This window comes from Lipophrys pholis (genome assembly GCF_963383615.2).
Source record: "Lipophrys pholis genome assembly, chromosome: 8".
NCBI classification, from domain to species: Eukaryota; Metazoa; Chordata; class Actinopteri; order Blenniiformes; family Blenniidae; genus Lipophrys; species Lipophrys pholis.
The window spans coordinates 3,122,931-3,145,550 of record NC_137630.1 but is presented as its reverse complement, the minus strand read 5'-3'; the positions used below and the strand labels follow the sequence as shown (position 1 = coordinate 3,145,550).

General features: G+C 43.2%; 1 protein-coding gene across 2 annotated transcripts in view; it reads left to right on the top strand.

Annotated features, from left to right (window-relative positions):
- Positions 1-20,741, top strand: part of ap4b1 (adaptor related protein complex 4 subunit beta 1) — a 54,188-nt gene extending 33,447 nt beyond the window's left edge. For both annotated transcript variants that reach the window (XM_080470257.1, XM_080470256.1), the window contains exons 7-14: positions 2,057-2,155; positions 5,437-5,548; positions 7,267-7,350; positions 7,485-7,588; positions 12,139-12,346; positions 15,298-15,612; positions 17,750-17,908; positions 20,153-20,741. In XM_080470257.1, the coding sequence (XP_080326383.1) occupies positions 2,057-2,155; positions 5,437-5,548; positions 7,267-7,350; positions 7,485-7,588; positions 12,139-12,346; positions 15,298-15,612; positions 17,750-17,908; positions 20,153-20,589 (1,518 nt within the window). In that variant the 3' untranslated portion in view covers positions 20,590-20,741. The remainder of the gene's footprint in view (positions 1-2,056; positions 2,156-5,436; positions 5,549-7,266; positions 7,351-7,484; positions 7,589-12,138; positions 12,347-15,297; positions 15,613-17,749; positions 17,909-20,152) is intronic.
- The last annotated feature ends 1,879 nt before the right edge of the window (positions 20,742-22,620 follow it).

Here is a 22,620-nt window from a genome sequence, read left to right as displayed (position 1 = left end):
CTCAAGGTAGAGGGTTCATGTCCCACGCCGGGCGCCACCTTCCTGTGGGCTCTCCACCTTCCTGTGGGCTCTCCACCTTCCTGTGGGCTCTCCACCTTCCTGTGGGCTCTCCACCTTCCTGTGGGCTCTCCACCTTCCTGTGGGCTCTCCACCTTCCTGTGGGCGCACCACCTGTAGAAAAGGTTCTTAATCGGTGCAGTGTGATCTGGGTGACGGTGCTCAGACTGACACCCCCGCCACCCGGAAATAGATAAGAGGGAGAAAATGGAAGGATCATTTGTATGTATTTTACCAACTTTTAGCAAAACTATTGACCCAAATTGCATGAAATCTTCAGGGATGATTTGCCATCATCCAAGGATCAATCAATTAGATCTTTGGGTTCACACAGCTCCTGGAAAGGTAAGATATTTCCTCCATAGTGGAAACACTGGAGGTCCGCGGTGAGACGTCAGTTCCCCGGGAGAGGAGGGAGGTTTCATCACGGCTGCAGCGAGGAAGCTGCCGTTAGCCGCCGGCTAGCATACTGCTAACTCCGCTCCGGACCTCGCAGCTAATATCTAGGTTCAGATCATGAAGCACATCGTAAAAGGCCTTAACAAGGCTTGATCGGTGACAAAATTGACACATTGCGTCAGAGTACGGCCCTCATCAAAACCAAATGGTGGCTCACTCGTAGCGCCATTCAGGGCGTGGCCTAGCTCATGCTCACAATGGAACAGGGAGTGCAATGGAAATAGCCTTTTCGTAGTCAGATCAGAGTTGACATATTTCATCAGAGGATCTCTCCTGTTGGCCCGTGTCTCCCCTCCGAGACGCAGCCTCACGGTCCCCCTCTTTTGATGTCGGGTCCTTTTTTCCCCAATATAGAGTATAATAAAAACACTAGACTGTGGTTCTCAATAGAACGCTAATGCGACTGTTTTACTGTGTTCGATCAGAAAAAATTACAGAGTTGTAAAAACAGAGTACACAAAGTTTTTCAGCGCTGGTCTTTTCCCTCCATCTGCTCGCTGGAAGCTGCCGTGAGGAAAGCAAAAAATCTCTGTATTTTCTAGCTTTTCTACCGACACCCCTGAGTGGGGGTCGTCTCCTGTTACAGTTTCTATTGTTTTAATACCTTTTGAAATGCAACTCCCCCAAAGGGGGGGGTCTCTTTAGCCTATGTGAATCAGTTTGTTTGTGTGTGTGTGCGTGTGCGTGTGCGTGTGCGTGTGCGTGTGCGTGTGCGTGTGCGTGTGCGTGTGCGTGCGTGTGTGTGTGTGTATGTGTGTGTGTGTGGGTGTGGGTGTGGGTGTGTATGTGTGTGTGGGTGTGGGTGTGGGTGTGGGTGTGGGTGTGTGTTGATACCTACATGTCATAACATACTACTGCTGCAGTATTGTGAGATGTTGTGCATACATTCAATTACTCCTTCACTCTCATCACAACTACGTCACAATGACAACCATCAGCTGGTGCGCCACCTGCTGGAAACAGGAAGTGTGGTCTCCATAACCTGTTGTAAATTGTTTGATTGTACAATGTCCATGAGTGCCGGGAAAGGTGCTCGAGCTGATTTAAAAGGTTTTCACTTGGTCTCCTTGTATGAGGATGGCTTCTATTATATTCTTTTATATTTCGGATCCAGTCAGTACATTTCATCTTACTTGGGATCTTTTTCTGAACTACATATACACTCTTCTCTGGACCGTTCCTCTGAGTTGGAAGATTGAAATGTGTAATCAGTCATCACCCCCCCCATTGAATTTATTTATTTATTTATCTATCCCTCCCTCCTGAGGTTGACGTTCACATCTGACAGTCTGTTTACTTTTTATTTTTTTTTTTACACACGGTCTGTCCATAATGTTCTCTAAATAAAGTTGTGGGAAAAAGTTAACAATTTGTATAAGTGCTTTTCATTTGAAAATCGTTTTGCAATGTAAAACATTTAATGTTTTGTTTATCAAGAAAACCAATGAAAATTAAAGTAAAAACAAAAAGTTGCAATGCACGATACTTGAATGGGCACACCTTTTGAAACACAGCTCAGTTTTTGTTTGTGGTCTTCCAGCTGCTGTTGCGCTCCATCCCTGGCCTGCTGGGCACACACTACAAGCGGTTCTTCTGTGGCTACGCAGAGCCAGCCTACATTAAGCAGAGAAAGATGCAGGTAAGGCGTTTTCTGCTTAATGTGTCTTTTTTTTTTTTTTGTTGTCTTGTTTGGGAATCATTTTTTATAGTAGTCATCCACCCATCTATCTTTTATTGCTTTGTTAAATTCAAGGTCACGGTGTGTCGATCCCAGCTAACTAAGCATGAAAGTAGGTTACAACCTGGACAGATCACCGGTCCATTACAGTACCAACACCGAGACAAACCCCCCCCCGAAAAACTCACAGTCATGAAATGTATGTACAGGGAGGATTTGTGACAAAAACAATCAAACTCACAACCTTCTTGCTTTGAGGGGAGAATGCAAACCACTACACTACTCTACTCATCATTTTGAAAGATAAGAGCCTTTCTATACTTCTAAGATTGGGCCTTATAAGGTCACCGCCAACTTTTTCTTGTTTCTTTAAAACTCCAGCTTCTCTGATTAAAAAAAAAAAGCAAAGAAGAGGAAGATGAATCTCTCCACAGGCTTTTGATAAGGTGGGGGCACTTCAATGAGTTGAATCTTGGGGGCCCCAACCAATCCATGACTGGCCGAGAGCATGTTGGAGTCAGCCTCCCTGAGAAGGGAAGGGGGGAGGATTTGATGCATGGGGGCTGCAGCGTTTCATCCCCCACCTGCAGTGTGACGCTTCGCCACAAATGAAGATTGTCTTTCCTTAGAAATGAACCAACTGTTCTGTGATCTTGTGAGATTCCAACAGTGGCAAACGTGGTCTAATCTACTAAACAACAACACTAGGTACATAAGCCATCAAGTGTGTGTGTGTGTGTGAGAGAGAGAATTGTGTGTGCACAGGTGTGTGTGTGTGCACAGGTGTGTGTGTGCTGGGGTGTGGTCGTAGTGGTACGACCCGTAGCGGTACGACCCGTAGCGGTACGACCCGTAGCGGTACGACCCGTAGCGGTACGACCCGCGGTCCATATTCTAGTTTTATCATCCAGATCAGTAGTTTAATAGTTGAGACTCTCCCTGATATCATCCGATGTGTCATCAGTCCATACGGATGTCAGGTTCTCTCCATTTTCTTCACCTTTATAGTGTTTTGTTCTCTGCACACGTGGCAGTTTGGTTGCTTCAAGCGACACTGTTTGTGTGAGCGGGTCGCGTAATGTAACTGGATCAGGGAGTGGCGTCGGGCATGCACTGGACGGGTGTGCGTGCACGAAATAAAGAGACTCTCCGTTTCCCTCATGCAGAGGCTGGCGAGGCGCTGTGAGCCTGTGTGTCTGCTGCTGTCGACGAGGCACGTGAACGGAGCATTCACACACGTCCACAAACTAACGATAACTGAATTACCAGTGTGAATAACACTCTGGACCCTCTGCTCCTGGCTGAATTAAAAACAGTACAAACACATTGCACGTTAGCTATCAAGCTAACTTAAGTTTCACTGCGCAGACAAAACTCTCGTATGGCTCTTCAGGCGAGGTGAACCGTGCACCGTCCTGGTGCAGTGGTGGTTTGCGTTGAAGCCCACTGTAAGTCCTCCATTAAAATGTCTGCAAAGCCAAGTTCTGAAGTTCGGGACGCCAAACTACAGAACTTGGTTTTGCAGGTCGGTTGATGCACAGCTTCCGGGGAAACATACGTCCTCCGTGCATTTAAGGAGAGGACGGCGGGCGGCGTCCCAAGGAACTGAAAAAAAGAAGAAGAAAAATGAATGTGTGACATTTTCTTAGAAAAAGTGGAACACCCACTTTTCATAATAACTGTTGCAATATATATATATATATATAACAAATATATATGCATATAATATACATATAACAATATAACAAAATGCGGCAAAGTCTATTACAAAATGCATTTAAGACTATTATTTAATAGCACTGTATTAATCCCTGATTCATACTGATTGACCCATCGGTAGCAGACACAGGGCAGCCAGGGGGGCCCAGGGTCTTGCTCAGGTACCCCAGTGCATGTTTTTTGGAAATGTTGGAGGAAACCGGAGTACCTGGAGGAAACCCACAGGGAAAACATGCAAACTCCACACAGAAAGGCCTCCAGGCTGGATTTGAACCTACGACCTTCTTGCTGCGAGGCAAGAGCACTAACCACTGCCCCACCATGCAGCTATGGGCGGAGCAAGGATCCACCCGAGATAGGTTACCAGTCTATCACAAGGCATCTCCAGCCATCCTTTCTCTATGCTTCTGTTATTTGTCCATCCACTTATCTGTTTGCTGCCACAGGGTTGAGTTTCAAAGGCAACAGCCTGAATGAGTTAGTATTCTCAGCAACGTTCTAGTTTTCCTTTATGGGATTCGGACTGATTCACCAGCCAGACAACACATTTACAATATCCTTTTTTTTTATCTTTGTTGTGAGTCCACCTCACAGTCTTCCACTAGTTAAATAGAATGGGCCATTTTAAAGTCGAGTCGTTTCCTTGGAAGTCAACTGTGACCTGACAGCAGCCTCTCAGGCAGGTTCTTTCTCAGAACCACTCACCACAGTTAACTCCATGTCTGAGCCGGCGGAGAGGAGTAACCATGTGTGAACTCCTTTCCCTCAAGCACCCCCACCCTCATCTAACACTCAACAGTCTATTTTTGGAGCAACTAAGACGTCTGAAGCTAAAAGCACTATTGGCAGAAGCTTTGTTTACCTAGAAATTATTGTAAAACTCACTTATTGAATCACAATTCTCCTCTTTCTCTTTAGTTGTTGTTGTAAACTGAGGGTTCATCCACACCACGAAAAAATTATCTTTTTCCTCCCTGGCCTTCTCCCAAAAAACCGTCCACACCTCACTATGAACACGGCTCAACACGAGGCTTCAGGGCATGTAGTACACATGCCAGGCCTTTAGGGGCGCTGTGACTCACCAAACACACAGAAGAAGACAGACCACATAGAAATTTAGAAGTAGACTTCTGCACATAAACACATAAACCACTTTTATAACTCTAGTTTTATAGGTCTACGGCCCCGCTCCGCCTGCTTCTAACTTCTGCAGCTCGACCGGAGCTTCTAGTCCCTGATTGTTCTGGTTATTAGGTGACGTTGTGGACCGTGTTTTTTTTTTTTTTAGATCGGCGGGGTGATCGGCTGGATTTGCCGATCCCCGATCACTCACCAATCACTAATATCGGCCCTGATCCGATATCTACCAATCGGATCGGGACATCCCTAGTTTTTATATTTATAATCGTTGACATGTAATTCTATCAGAGTTGTAATAATTAAATGACCTTTTGGATATTTATCATTTGAAGTAGAATCACATCTTCTTTGATGCATTGAAGGGGGTCTTGTTTTATTTGCAGGTGCTGGTGGAGCTGGTGAACGACGAGAATGTAGGAATGTTACTCGATGAGCTAAAAGGCTATTGCACCGACGTCAACCCCGACACGGCCCAGACAGCAATCTCTGCCATTGGTAATGCACCCTCACTCAGACACATCACATCCATTCCTCGGTTCCGTATCTTAATCTAACCAGCTTAAGGATAGGTCCATCCCAAACCCCTGACCCCCCGACCCCCTGACCCCTTTTCAACTAAATGAGCTATTTCATCTTTTTACACTCAAAAAAGTTGTACTTGTAAAAACGAAATTCATGTAGCTTTTACGGAATCTCAGAAATGAAATGAACAATGGTCAATATTTTATCTTTATCATGATTGCTAATATCGTTGTTAATACATTTTTAGCTGCATCATCCACTTTAGTTATTCTAGTGATTTTATTTTAATCATTCTAACCATTTTTAACATCTTTAGTTGTAACCATGGCAGCTCTTGAGTCTTTTACTTATTTATTTTGTTGGTTTAGTTGTTTTAGCCACTTTGAGCAGATTCAGCCTTTTTAGGGGTTCTGCTAATTTAGCTTTTAAACTCTTTGAGCTTATTTTGCTGCTTTAGTTCTTTGAGCTACTTTTAGCAGATTTAACTGTGTGGAAAAGAGGTGGAGGCACCGAGCTCACGTCAGGTGCTAATGCGAGCCAGGCTGGGGCCGAGGGAGATGCAAAATGGTCATATGCACTATAGTGCAAATAAATTGTTCCAATTCAGTCCTATGAGTGCACAATATGGTTTTAGTTGTGTGCAGTACAGATTGCTCTAAAGCCCAGGGGCACGGCTTCAGATTTTTCCAAGTTAATTTTAGATCCAGAAAAGGCTCAAACATGAAATTAATTCGGGGAAAAAGAGTTTGGATAAGTGAACTAATAATTCATCTGCATATAATGTGATTTTATGCTGACCACCACCGACCACTCACTCTGTATACACACTGGCAGTTTGGGGTTCAGTGTCTTGCCCAATGACACTTCAGCATTTAGGGAGGCAGAGATGAGAATTAAACCTACAACCTTCCGATTGGAAGACGACCGCTCTACCAACCGAGCCATGACGCCCCTTAAATCCTCTTAGGGATGGGGTTTTATTTATGTTGTCTCCACCGCAGAATCCTAGGAGAGCCTCTGTAGAGCAGGTCCCACGCCTCTACTAGAAAGACCCACTTCCTCCATCTGTGGGGTTTTAAGATCATAACCCTCTTTGAGATTGATGCTTTTTACTTGATAGCATGTCTGTTGTGTAGTTGTTGTCAAAAGCTGCTGATGTCCTTCAGGCATCAAAGGGTTTTTTTTACAGGCAGCACAGAGGACTACTTCTTGAGTTCTAAACTTGAACAAACTAATGGTAATGGTTCTACCCAGATCCACTCTACACCTCGGTCCATGTAGTGGCTAATGTCTTCATCCAGTTCTGTCTTTTTGTGAACCTTTGTTTCTAGGACTAAATAAATACATGCAAAGCCATGATCATCTGTTTGATTTAATTTTGACATCTAATTCCTCAAACGGTCAGCAGGAAGCCTCCACCTCTGAGTCTGGTTTCTGCAGGTCTCTTCCTGTTAGAGGGACTTTTTCCTTTCCACAGTCACAAATAAATCTGCTGCTCATGTGGATTCTTCGGGTTTTTCTCTGTTAAAAGCACCGAGAAATGACTGTGTTGTCGTTGGTGCTATACAAATAAAGTTGACTTGAATTGAATTCAAATCTTCCAGTGGTGAGATTAAGCTCCGAATCACGTCTTCTAATTCAACCTGTCTGTGTTTAATCAGCCCTGCTTACATCCTGTTTGCATTGTTCAGGTCGCATTGGGCGAAGCTACAGCGACAAATGTCTGGCAATTCTCACTGGACTCCTCGGGCTGAAGCAGGATCACATCACTTCTGGTAAATATTTCTTCCTGAACTCCCACAATCACATGTACACAGTGCAAAGCAGCTGTCAACACACAGCTGCACCACTGGCTCTGTGCTCGCACTAGATATAACTAGATCTCTGTCTCTCTCCCCCCCCTGCTCAGCGGTGGTGCAGACAATGTGTGACCTAATCTGGGTGTGTCCTCGGTGTAGTGACACTGTTTGCTCTTCGCTGGAAGGCTGCGAGGAGACGCTGCAGGACAGCCAGGTCAGACCCAAACCGACGCACCGACTGACCCACACACACGCGTCATCAACCATTTGCAGCTTTTGCTGATGGAGTCAAGGTGACAGCAGCTAGTAAAATCCCACAAGTAGAAAGTTCTACGAGCTGCAGTTTAACAGAAGTCATGACATTATGTGCAATTTTAGTAGAAACAATATGCACATTAGTGAAAGCCTTTAAAAAAGGCCATGTATCAAGTGCAGATGATATAGATGTCTGTCCCACTGATGAGGACTATGCATGTCTTTTGTTCCTCAGTATCTTATTGCTCACACTTTTCCTGTGTAAGTGTGCTAGAGATACTTTCAGTGGGTGACAGATGCGGACGAAGCCACTTCAGCACCTCAACTCTTTCCTTCAGAGACATGCTTTTTTAAATAGACACTCAATAGAAATAACTCTATGCTTTTAAATTAAACACCACTAACAAAACTGATGCATTTGTGCCTATTTGTGTGCATAATCTAAAATGTGGATTTCAGAATCAAGGACATGTTAGTTTTTCCGAGCAGTACTGAAGGACACGTGACTGGATTCTTTCTCAGATGTAGTTAAACAGTAAATGAACAAATGAATGTCGAACAGATTGAACCGATGACCTTCGCGCTGGTATGGGCGGTGGCTCTCTTGTTGTCGGAAAGAAAACATTTGCTTGTTAGGTTAACGTTGCCTGCCATGCCTCAGTTTGCACGTGAAAATACTACTTTGCATATGAAAACCAGCGGGATCAGAGTTGCTTTGTTGTTCCTTGTGCATTATTTCCTCATCCAGTTCCTTTAAGATCTTATCAAGTCAAATTTATTTTTACAACACCATTCAGACAGTCATTTAAGAGTGCTTCACAAGAACAAGGAAAGTACTTTCAAGGAAAAGATAAAAACAAGACAATATTTAGTTAAAATAAAAAGGCAGAATTTACATTTACAGAATTTGTTTTGGGTTTTTTTTTCATTCTTTTTATTGCAATTTTAGATTTTAGTTAAACAAAACAGCATAGCTCCTATAACCGGCACCAAACAAAACAACAGCTCTGAATATAATGAATATACAAAATATAGGAGGTGGTGGATGAGATTTACAGTACATATATACACAACAATTACCAATACAATTCAGATGTACAGGAATCCTTTTAGAAGTTGAAAGGTCTGGTCCAACATAGTCCAAGTCCAGGCGCCACACTCTGCAGAACTGGTCCATACTGGTGTGTATGATACTGGTCCGGTATTCGAAGGGGATCAGTTCAGAAATTATTTTGCGCCGACAGATGGAACTTTGTCAGTAATCCAGTGTAACAGGATAGTTTTCCTGGCAGCAAATGTTAAATTGAATTGTCTTCTTCCAGCTGCTGTTTTCACTTGTTTAGATGAACGTCCAAGGATCAGAGATATGCGGTCCATCTCGATATCTATATGGAAAATGTTTTGAATTTCAAGTAAACGTTTAGTCTAGTATATCTGAAGTTTATGACAAAACCACAAACAATGAGTCAATGTTCCCACATCAGTTTTACACTTAAGACACAAAGGCGATCGGGAGAATTTACAGTTAAAAAGCTAAAATAAAGCAAAAGTCGCACTGTATGAAGAATAACAACAGATGAGTCGAGCAATAAGTTACATATCGAATTAATAATCCTGATTTAAATTAATCACTGATTTTAGATGAGCTGATCTCAGATACACTAGAAGTTTCTTCCAAGATAAGAATATGGAAACTAAAGGTTGCTTTAGCGTGGTTTTTATCAACCTCCTGATCCAGATGATCGAATTAATCTGGATTCTTCTTCTTTTTTTTTTTTTTTTAATAAGTCCCCAGCGGGGAAATTTTTTTGGCAACTTGACCCATCGGTAGGCGGTTTCATCACAGATAGACGATTCCCATTTTGACAAATTATTAAAAGTGAATTATTTGTAACATTTCAGTGACCGAGGATGATTTGTAATGTATTTTTACTCCTAGATACACATAGTTCCTTTCAAAAAGTAGCTCAGCATTAGTTTAAACTCACGGTGGGGGAAGAAGAAAACAAAAGCACGTCAGACTAAAAGCATGTCTTATAAAGACACATAAAGTAGCTCAACAACGGCCAGGGAAAGAAAAATGGAATAAAAATTCGGATCGAGACGTCGGACTAAAAACATGTTTTCTAAAGACACATAAAGTAGCTGACAGACGGCCGTCTCCCCGCCTGCAGCGGTGAATGGACAACTTGGACAAATTAATAAACATCTAACACACACACACACACACACACACACACACACACACACACACACACACACACACACACACACACACACACACACACAGTATACAGGAGAGCCACGGAAAGAGACAAAGAGGAGAAATTAATATTTTACCTGCAAGTATTTGCTTCAGCTTTAGCAGTTTGGTGGCGAGTAAGGGAGTAAAAAAAAAAAAAACAAACCAAAGTAAATAAAACTGCACGAATTACGTTTGTTTTATTAACGGATTAAACATTTCAAATCAATTAATTAGATTAACAGCACCAGTAAATCTACATTATTATTCATCCTAGGTCACTGAAATGTTACAAATAATTCACTTATTATAATAAGTCGTCTAAATGGGAATCGTCTATCTGGGGAAAAAACACTGTGGTCTAACTGGGAATCGTCTATCTGGGATGACACCCGTAGGCAGCCACACGGCGCGGTGCTCGGGGTGAGCTGGTGGGGGCTTTGCTCAGGGACTCACACTGCATGATTTTAGGACTGTGGGCTGAAGCCGAGCTTCCCGGAGAGAACCCACACACACTCAGGGAGAACATGCAAACTCCACACAGAAAGGCCCCGGCCCTGTATTTGAACTGGGACCGTCTCGATGTAAGGGTACGTTTACACTATGTCCACAGCAGCCCCGTTTGCCTGAAACGTAGTGCGCCGTGGGATTTGGGGGAATTCTGAGGAAAGTCTGGCACATTTTTCACTGTCAAGGCTTTTTACGGATGAAATATGGACGCCGGCCATTTTGAAGCATGTTTATGCCCCAAAGGGACACCAGCAGTGAAGGCAAGCATTGTATCCTGAGACTTTTGCTGGGTGCACACATACCTCTGGATTTTTTTTTTCCGGTGGCAGAGCTTGTAGAAGGTGTTCTGTCATTGGTTGCTCAGACTCCAATAAAAAACTCCCCTCCGGCCCGGCTTCCTCCCAGACCGTGCGCACCGTGGCAGACCGGAGTAGAACGCAACGCATCGGGTCCACAAACCGACACATGCCGGGATAAGCTGCGATTGAACGTGATGAAACGGCTACCATACACCGTAACTACGCCGTGAGAACCGCGACGAAGCGCGGCGCGACGAGATAAAACGTGAATCATAGCTGAGAAGGAGAAGAAGAAGAGAAATAAACTGCTTCTAAAGAGGGAAATATGTAGTGTTAGTCATAGAGGTCCAAACGTATGGAATGAGTTGGAAAGCAACTTAAAACAAACGGCCTCACTATCTACATTTAAAAGGAAACTAAAGAATCAACTACTGGACAGTATATGATTTACTGTTACATGCACGTAAATGTAGAGTCATTTATTGTCTTTTGTTTTTGAGTTTAACACCACACTTCTATATGTGTATATGTACGTATGTATGTATTGAAGGAAAAACAGTCATTAATGTGTTCTTTTATTGATGAGGAAACAAGAGTGGAATTAATCCCACAGTTTCACAGATATTACCTTAAGCAGAATACATGGAATAAAACCAGATCTCGGGCTCAAGCACCAGTCTGTCCGGGAGGATCAGGCTTCAAATGGTCAAGAGCCCAGAGTACAGGAAAACGTTGGTTTATAAGCATTTCTTTCACCCCTCCCTGCACATATGGTGTGGATATCACATGTTGTCTTTATCCAAACTGACTATATCTCGTGTTCTGTCCCGAGAAGTTTTAGACATCACAATCGTACTTTCTTCAGACAAGCTGGAAGTCAGCTCGACATATGTTACAAACTGGTGTGTTTGTAGTTGCATCCTCCCATATATGGTCGTGTTATTAACAGTTCTGAGCAGAAGTGAGACAAGCTGATTATACTGCGTTGATAACTCATAACACCTATTTCTTCCTTTAGTATGTATGTGTACATATATGCACAAATTAGTCCCCCTTCTTCACTATTCGCGAGTGATGTCTGGTTGTGGTTGAGCCATGTTTTGTTAATGTACAGCACAAGATGCGCTGGGTGGTGGTGTGTTGGACCCCAACATGAGAAGCTCCGAGCTTCTTTGGGTGTCCATTTTTTCATAATGTTGCAAAATGAATGCACAAATCAAAATCATTGTTGTAAATGTGAAATAGTGGAAAATAAATAAATGAAATGAATGAATAATAGTCTCTTGCATTGTAATAGGATCTCGCCCATCTGAGCTCGGGCTCAGACCGTAATATTACCGGCCCCTCCCCGGGTAACGTTTCACATCATTCAGCTCAGTTTTGTCTTTTTGTAGTCATGGCTTTGCCTCTAGTGCTCACTGGTTCAAATGTTCACTAATTGTCCTCATCCTCTATTAGGGCAGGCAGGCTCTGCTGTGGTTGCTGAGTGTGTATGGAGAGCAAATCTCCAGCGCCCCCTACACGCTGGAGGTGTTCATCGATGAGGTGAAGAGCGAGGTTTCTCTGGGAGTCAAGATGGAGCTGCTGACGGCCACCATGAGGTTGTTTCTGTGTCGGCCTGCTGAGACACAAGACACGCTTGGAAGACTGCTTCACTACTGCATCGGTGTGTGTTCTCTTTTCTTTTCACATACTCATGAAGTCAAGACGCTCCAGGTAGTGTCAACATGCTGTCCTCTTATGTTTGTCATTTAAATGTGTTTTCTGTCGCATGCTAGGATCCTGGAGTGTTGAGAATATCAAGTACATGGATCTAGTTTTTTAATCATAGCCTAATAAAAAGGAGTTCCCATTTCCTGTTGACTGTAGGTCTCAAAGCCTGATTTACTGAGATCTAGTATAAAGCACATTAACTTACATGCTTGCGAATACACATTATATTTTGCATGTGTTTGACATGTGATTTACTAAGAATAATAGCCTTAGTGAAATCAGATTATTAAAAGGGGTAATAATAAAAGAGTTTTATGTGCATCTTACACAAGAATATATATTTTTTTACTATTAGGGACCGAGCCCGGAAGGGAAGGCCTCCAAAGAAGGGCGAGACCCTGTTGTATTTGTAATGTTTATTATTTTTATTTTTTTTATTATCATCATCAGGGAGCAAGCCCGGAAGGGATGCATGGGCTCTATTGCATTTGTAGTGTTTCTTCCTCTTTCTTCCTTTCTTCTTTGCTTTTCTCCTCCTGATGCAGCTCGTGGCATTGAACCCAAAGTTGAGCCCGTAAACCTGCTTCAAAACTCACCCAATTATTCGGCACGCTCGTCAGCACTGCCACACACTATAAGAAAATGTAAAGATTAATCACCAAAGTGCCAAAAACCAAACCAAAACTCACTCGTTCGTCTCAGCAAGACCTAAAAATGACACAACGGCAACCTTGGCCTAAATCCAACAGGAAGTCTGCAATTTGCCTTTCAAACTAAGATTTTGACATCACAGTTTTTTTGTATTTATCACATGAGGGAATGATATCTGGATTAAAACTAGACAGCTGGACTTTAGAGGCGTGCGCCCTGTGGACAATGTTGAATTGTTTTAAGCAGTGTCTTTGAGTCCCACAGATCGACAGGTATTGCCTGTCCTGAATCCTGTTCCCCAGCTGTTGTAATCTTGTCCAGAAGTGTACATTTCAGCTCAGTGATTTTCCTGTATGAAGTTGACACTGCACCTTGAGACAGTGGGTCAAAAGATTGATAAGTGTCAGTTGGTTTCATCAGAGAAACGCGTCAGTGCAGAACACACACAGTCTCTGACCTGTAAATACCGAATAAAAAAAGTGCCTTGGGTATCTAATGTCCCTCCAGTAGTTGGCCCAAAGAGATGAAATGACCATCTTTGAATACGTTTTTTGAAGATCTGAAGCCTTTTTTATGGCCGTTCTTAAGGATGTCGAGATGGAATATAAACATGATTGGCAGCTCCAGGACTTAGCGGAGAGTCTCCATAGCCACAATTCCTCCTAAACTGGGCCCATGTCCTCAGAGGACAATGCACAATGTTGGAGTGGGATTAAGTGGTGCTCCAAGGAGAGCTGGGAGTGAATTGTCCTGTCATGATTTAATCTCCAGGGATTTCCATTCCGGACTGTTGGGCTGAAGGTAGAAGTGGTCAGTGAATGTGAGCAGCCCCGTCTCTTTTGAAGAGATGATTGAATCTAAAGTGACAAAGACAGATTTTGGAATGATTTTTGGCATGCATGGGAATAAATATGTACATTTGGGGAAGATATTCATTTTTATGGAGTTTATTCGGCCAATGTAAGAGGTGACCACTGCTGCTTTACCTGATTTAATAAGGTTAGGAAGTTTTCTTGAAAAAGGTTTTTGAATTCATTTATAACTGCGACTCCCAAGTAAATGAATTGGCGAGCTTCAGTTTCAAATGGAATGTTGTGGTCTGGATTGAACGCTTCCATTTTAAACAGGAAAGGTTTACTTGTATATTTATCTTCGATCCCGATATCGGTCCAAATTGGTTAAGAGGAGAAAGCTGGTATTGAATTGGACAATCTGAAATGAACAACAACAGGTAACCCACATATGAGGAGACTTTATGCTCAGTGCCTTCCCCTCCGAAGGACCATAGCTAAATAAAACTGGACTCAGTGGCCCCCTTGACAAGTTCCACGGCCTCGTGCAAAAGATTGAGAGAGTATACCATTAGTGTGAACAACCACTGTGGGAGATGTGTATAATAGTTTAATCCAAGCTTTAAGTTATGGCCCTAATCCAAATTATCCCAGAACTGCAAGTAAATCCGTCCACCCAACTCAATGTCAAACACTCTTTCACCATCTAACGATATGATATATTCAAGCGTCTTCACAGGTTGAGTGTCGTATGTTAAATCTGCTTCACCATTAAAAAAAAGATTGGCGGTTTTAATTAAGCCCGTTTGGTCGGTTGAAATAACATTGGGAGGACGTCCTCCAGTCTGTGCGTCAGAACTTTTGGTTTTTAAGGTTCTTTTATCTGCTTATCTTACAGATTTAATTTTATTGTATGAACCACTTCGGTGTGGTGAGGTTGCTTTCCCCAACCTCCTGCTGGGAAAACCTGGGGCTGCAGAGAATGTTCACGTTTATAAAAGCAGGCTCAAGACCTTGATTTATAATAAGGCTTTTAAATAATGTCCCCTTTTTACCTGTTGTAGGGTTTTAGAATTGTAGGGTTAGAATTCTTATTTATTCCTTTATTTCTTTTGGATATGTATGTACAATGGCAGGGGGTGGGAGGACGACTTGGTGGCCTTTAGTTTTGAACCTGTAAAGCACTTTGTGCTGCATTGCAAGACTTTACTTAGAAATACAAAGGAAGTTCTGACTTGTGCTTCAGTTGTGTTACAATCTTCTTTCACGTTTCACAGGATTTTCTTACTCCTGATAAAACTGTGAAACACATCTTGAATACAAAAACTGGAATGTAAATGACTGTGTGCTCTGTCAGTTATCGGGCATTAGAACTGCTATCATGTCAGACAATGGATCTTTCAACTTGTGCTGTGCAGCTGAAAGAACCTAAAGAGACGTTTTAACTTCTGTTATTTTGCAGAGGAGGAGACAGACATGTGTGTGCGGGATCAGGCACTTCTCTACTACCGCCTGCTGCACTGTGGGCTGGAGGAGACACGCAGGCTCCTTCAGGCAAGGAGGTCGGACCCTTCCCTGGGCGTTTTTATTGGCCACCCAGCCGAGCCCGTCAGCCAGTGGGCTCGCAGCTTTAACACTCTGGGGCCCCTGAAGGAGGGAGCCATGGAGACAGAGTCTGCCAGCAAGGGGAGTCCAGAACATGTGACCTCTGACCCCAAGCCAGACTCGGAGCTGTCGAACACACTGAGCTGCAGCCACACTGAGACGGGTCATTCAGGTCAGTGAAGACTCAAGTGAAGAGCAGAGAGATTGTACTGCTAATGTGCACTAGTGTTAACCCACCACTCCTTTTAAAAGCAATCAACAGACCAACCCGTCCGTTTTGGGTGTAAAGTTGGAAAAAAAACCTTTTGTTTTACTTGATTGACACATGACTGCTGCCTGGCTTCACATCCTCTGTCTGGATCGAATTTCAGTCATATCACAAAATTCACACATTCAGATTACTTAGTTCCTTTACAGAGATTTGAGGTATTCTTGTTCCCAAATAATGATACAGAAATAACTCATTCTTTTTTTTTTTTAAACCTGGAAGAATCTAAATGAAAATACAACAAAACAACAGCTCTATTTTCTCATGTTACCGTGCAAATAAATCTGAATCAGATCACTTTCTTAATCCCTGCTGGAAACTCTTTGGCGTGGCTCCACATCGCTCCACACTGATTAGAACGATTTTCTTAAAGTTAAATGAGAAATATCAATTCAACTAAAGTGAAGTTAAATAATAAACATTAAGTTAACTGCCCATATATACAAAGTTAAGGTCAGCGGTGACTGGTGGAGCAGAGCAGAGGGGCCTTAACAACACATCACACATTATTTACAAGGAGGAGTTCTAGAGTCTCATTGCCGCAGCAACGCAGGCTCTCCTCTGGCTCTCCTGTGGCTCTCCTCTGGCTCTCCTCTGGCTCTCCTCTGGGTCTCCTGTGGCTCTCCTCTGGCTCTCCTGTGGCTCTCCTGTGGCTCTACGGCACGTTGGTAGAACGAGTCTGTTGCTGGAGGCGCTGCTGCTGCTGACCAGGACATCATGGAGGGTGGGTGTCCAGGATGAACCTCAGTTTGCCCATGTGACAGACAGCCATCGCTGTCAACCAGAGAACTCGGGGTGGGCGTTGAACTCTGATTGGTTGCTTCAGATCCCTGAAGTGCGTCATAATAGTATTAAAACACAAACTATTTCCATGGATAGACTTTATAAAAAAATTCACCATAGACATTTTATATATTTATGTATATACGCCCCATCGACCGCTACTTCCTATTGGCGCTGGCGAGCGGTGGCGCCACCATCTTGGTCCGGTCGCCCTCTCCGCACAGTCTAATCTGTTTGGCAGGAGCAATTCTAATGTTAATAGTCGGCTAAACAATAATAGAATGTTTTGATTTGTGATCTATGACAGGTAAGTTATAAAATACAGACACACAAATGTGATGGAGAAGCAGAAGCAGATTGTGCACGACTCAGCTCTTTTAATAAGTTTAAAAACAATATGAATACATTATAAACCCATATGTAAGATACTACACAATAGACAAGTTATCGATCACAACAAAATCTAGATTTTTTTTTAACTTATTAATTCATCTCAGTCATATGGCACTTTGCCTGTGTACAATCACACTCTTAAACCAATGTCCATATAGTTCGTATGCACACACACACACACACACACACACACACACACACACACACACACACACACACACACACACACACACACACACACACACACACACACACACACACACACACACACACACACACATTCCACAAATCCTCATTAATAAAACCCTTCATCTAAAAACTGCATTGTGTGTTTACTTGTGTTATTTTTGAATAATGTTTACATTTGTTTGATGATCTGAAACATTTAAGTGTGAAAAACATGCAAAAAAGTAAGAAATCAGGACGGAGACAGACACTTTCTCTCACCACTGTGTTCGATTGCAGATTAAATACTTTGAGAATTTGAACATTTCTAGTTGTAAACTTTTTACATGAAGGAAGTTACAGAGACATACTGTATATATATATAAATATATATATATAAATATATATATAGAGAGAGAGAGAGAGAGAGAGAGAGAGAGAGAGAGAGAGAGAGAGAGACGCACAAACAACAGTCTGCAGTTTAGATGTTAAACTGTACAGTACACTACTGAATACTGTTCACACGTGAAAGAGGAACGTTCAATTAGTTTTTTACACTTTTAACAGCAGCTGTTCTCTACCATTACTCTTGCTGCTGCTTTTTATTTGACCTTTCCTGGTCTTTCATTGTTTAATGTGTCCTCCTCTCCTTTGTCCCAAACCCCCCCCCCCCCCCCCCCCCGTCCTCTCGGGGGTTTAGATGGTGGCAATGGCAGTGGCTCCCAGCCTTCAGACTCTAGTTCTGGTGTGGTGGCTTCCAGCACTTCGGCCCCCCTGAGTCTGTCCCTGTCCCCCCTTCTCACCCCCGAGGAGTTTGAACGCCTGTGGCTGCAGCGACGGGTTCTGCATGATGAACAAGGTAAAGAAATGAATGACTGGTAAATTGTTTCACCTGTGACTGATCCATCGAACGCACCTGAGCTTGTGATTAAGAGAAATGTAACAAACAAATGTATTCTGTAATTAATTACAATTAATCGCATTGTTTTTCTACTGAAGACTGAAGCTTGTAATGGATTCAGGGAAAACCACGGAATTAATGTCGACTCAACACACAGAGACTATATTTAAATTCAAAGACTATTTTTACAACGTCCTTTTTGCTCTTTATGAAACTGTTTCTCTCCAAGATCAACAAAATAATAAAAACATTAATTAATGAATTACATCTAACATCAGTCTGGGTTTTGTTAGAGTGTAGGTCCTCCACTTTGAGGATTTGAATATTTCTAGAAACAAAGTTGTAAACTTACTACATGAACAAAGTGGTAATAATATGCTGGAATATCCAGACACACACACACACACACACACACACACACACACACACACACACACACACACACACACACACACACACACACACACAGTATAGAGGAGAGCCAGGGAAAGAGAGAAAGAGGAGAAATTAATATTTTACCAGTTTTTCCTCCAGCTTTAGCAGTTTGGTGGCTCCTGGTCAGCCAACATGGCAACCTGCTGTTTTGCTGCAGAATTACTTCTGTGGTCGTTAAATTCGGCTTTTCAAAGTAAAACTAATGACTTTCACTTTCTCAATCCGCCGTCAGGAAACTTTTTAAAGCGAAACGTTCTGTCTTAATAATGTTACACTCGGTATTAAGCTTCTCTGTAGTCACAGTGCGGCGCCCAGATCTGCTGCACATACTGCTGCTCCGGTAAGGGAGTAACCCCCCCCCCAAAACAAAACAAAATGGAAGTAAACAAAGCAGCGTTAATTATGTTACATTTTTTTAACGAATTAAAGGTCTCAAATCAATTAATTTAATAAATGCGTTATTTTTGACAGCACTAATTTATATACATATGCATACACACACACACACACATATATATATATATATATATGGTATATTTGCCATTGTGGATACCTGCTATTTACTTTATGTTTAATGAATGTTTAATGATTTATTTAACTTAGTTCCTGGTTCAAATAAACCTGAAAAACAACACAAATAATGTAGAATAAACAGACCAGTGCCACTAAAAACTAGTGTACTTATTGTTTATTTCCCTCATGAGTCTTTCAGCATTTTCTCATTTAGTGGAAATCTAACTGAAAGTAACTAAAAAGTAATCAGTAAAGAAACTACGTTACTTTTTACTAGTAATCAATAATCCGACTACTTTTCCAAAGTAACTCATATGAGGGTTCTACGTCCGAGCGAACTTTTTTATGACGAGGCACATCCCAAAGTTACCTGCCCCTGTCACATGTCCCCCGGTCGCTCATCACCTCATTATCGCCGTCTAATTCTGTTTATGTCCTCCTGACCTACATTGTTCTGACCGCTGCCCCTTCTACACGTAAATACATAGGTTTGTGTATCATATGCACACTTATGGAAGTTAATAGAGTGTTTAATGATAATATTCCCTACAGGAAGCAGGCATAATGCAGAAAATATAGGTCCTAGCCCTGTGGAACTCCGTTCAGTCTGAACTGAGGAGTCATAATGAACATGGACAAAGTGGACCCTGTATGTTAAATATGATTGAAACCAGTTCAGTGTTGTACCTTTAATCCCAGTCTCACTCCAAATTGTGTCACACCTACGTTTGTCCACAGCTGAAAAAGTAGTAATTTCAAATCAAAGAGAAGTCATTATTTAATGCATAGAAGCATGGATGTGGTCAAATGTACTTTGTAGTTTTAAGAGCCGTGATGCGACATCAACTTCCCTCTGGGCCCTTGGGAATGGCGTCCGTACCATCGCCATAGCGGCCACAAGAAATCCTTTGATGAGAAAGCTGAATGAATGTACATCGACAGACAAAAGGTGGGATTGTATACATAAAGCGGATGGACACCATCAAAATAAAGTGGTTGAAGCTAAAATCACAATCCATCTTAAAAACATCAATTTCCACTGAAACTGGAAGGGATGGCCGCCATGTTTCATCTTCAGGTGTGTCATGTTGTGAAATGGCTAAATCCTTCAGCTGTGGCCAGATACACAGTTTAGAGTGGGATTAGGTTGTTAATCCCAATGACATCCCTTGTATTGAATGCAGCACTGCGATCTGCACCTCTGCCACACGTGCACAAGCTAACACATCACTCCTTGTGTTCTTGCATCAAAAGGTTTTGAAGAAACAAAAGCGGAGGAGGAGGACTGTGTGTGGGTAGAAGAGTGTATTGAGTGTACAGCTATCCGTCACTGCTCTCCACAAAGCCTCCAGGCCACCATGCAGCTGGTTAACATCCACACCCTGGCTTTCACGCCACCACAGGCGCTCCCCTGGAGGATCTACCTGTACACCCACGCCCAGCACGGCACGTCGCAGCACTCGCTCATCCTGGGCGAGCTGCTGTACGCGGGGCCGGCGAGCCCGCACGAAGACCTGCGAGTGGAGACTGAAGAAGACGAGCAGGTGGAGGACGGAGATGCAGAAGCAACAGCTGAGGGAGAGGACGGAGAGATGAGTGGAATAAAAGTCACTCTGAGGCTGCAACCTGGTGACGCTACATGTTTGAGAGGATTTATCTCTGTTCTTAGGACTGTGCTGAACACACACTGACTGAACGGACGGATCAACTGTCGGCCAGGGGGGCCAGGCAAGGTGTGAAAAGATGGGCAAATAAAAAAATCTGTTTTCGCATCGTCCACGAGCTTCATTCCACTTCTGTGCAAAAGTTGAACGCGACGACAAACGTCAAATAAAGTAACCCTAAAAACAAGACTGTCATTACGGCTTCACAATCGTTAACGGAACAGTTTCAGCATGAGCCATGCCAATAACCACTAAAGACTGACAGAATTCAGTTCAATTCAGTTGTATTTGTAAAGCGCTAAATCACATCAACAAACATCTCAGAGCCTCTTACAATGATAGAGTACAACAGAACCCAACTAAACCTTCCAGAACCTCTTACAATGATAGAGAACAACAGAACCCAACTAAACCTTCCAGAGCAGCAGATGGAACAAGCAACAGTGGAAACCAGGAAAAACTCCCTCGCATGGAGAGAAGTTCATAAGAAGTCCCTCTTCAGGAAGAAAGCGTGGGGCGGACCCTAGACTCTGGAAGGGGGGGGGGGGGCATCCGCCTTGACCGGTTGGGGGGAGAAGTACATGGGATAGGACAGGGAGAGAGAGGAATAGAAGAGGGAGACAGAGAGGAATAGAAGAGGGAGAGAGAGGAATAGAAGAGGGAGACAGAGAGGAATAGAAGAGGGAGAGAGAGAGGAATAGAAGAGGGAGAGAGAGAGGAATAGAAGAGAGAGAGAGAGAGAGGCAGACAGGACAGAGAAGTACAAATACTAAGAAAAGTCTATGATGAGCGTTGGTCTGATGATGAACCAATCTCAGTCTGGAGTTTAAGGGCCGTGCCGTTGCGGTGGGGTCCCGGTGCTGTGGGGGGTCCCGGTGCTGTGGTGGGGTCCCGGTGCTGTGGGGGGGTCAGGTAGTAGGACCATGGTAACTCCACTCTGGGAGTCTTGGGTCTGATCCCCTGGATCCTGCTCCCCTCCTGTCAGGATCTGGTGGCTCCAGTAATGTTGTTACACAGAGAGAAAGAAAGAAAGACAAGAAACAGAAGCTCCAAATGTAGAGTTCCTCCCTTTAACGGGAGAGAGGAGATCCCCTCAGCAGTCTAGGCCTAGAGCAGCTCAACTTACTGCTCCTATTGAATGGCAATAGATGTCTTAAAGCATTTACCTATTCTCCGCATGTCAACATATTTGACAAATTAGATTGACACCACTGTCCTGGAATCCCATCCCACCGGTACAGATCAGTGTGTGAGCTTACAAACTGTGTCAGGAAACAAAACAGCACCGAGTCACAGCTGGTCTAAACAAGAGAAAGAGCACTGTTATGTGGGAGAAAGATTCTCAAAATCAAATACAGAATTAAGATTTATGAGACTAAATAACCACAAAAAAACCCACAATTTCTTTGAGGCTGTTTATTTTCCTCTGATGTTCCTAACCGGGATGAAGTGCATTGAATTGTCCCTGGTTCAGTTTTCAGACTTTTCTGGAGTTACAGTTCGCTGCCTCATCTTCTCATGCTGAGCGTGGGACAAATTAGTGTTCCAGGTGAGTTCTCTGTCACATTCTGACTTGGAAAGAGAGACGAGGGGAGAGGGGAGGTGGGCGTCGGGGCAGGATCTCCGCGCTGACAGGCTTTCAATGGACACGTGTGTTCTTCACATCGGCAGGTCAGGAGGACGGCCATGCGGGACGGCTACGTTATTAAAGTCAAAGAGTGAAGATTCACCCTCATGCACAAATAAAAATAGGCTCATTTTACACACGATCATGACAAAACTGAAAATAAACCAAAAACAAAAAGGAAATCCTGCATTTTACCAATATTTTAGAGATTCCCTGTCAGGTCTCTGTCTGTCCCTGTGTGTCTCTCCTCTGTTTCCAATAAACCAATGACCTTCTCCCTCTGTGTTCTCCCATCGTTGTGTTCCACTTGTGTCCACCCCTCCCCTGTGTATTCAAACCCTCTCCCTCTGTTGTCCTTGTCGGATCCTCTTGTCCACGTGTCTTCATGTCGCTCCTCTTGTCGTCCTTCTGTCCCCTGCGTCTCCTCGTGT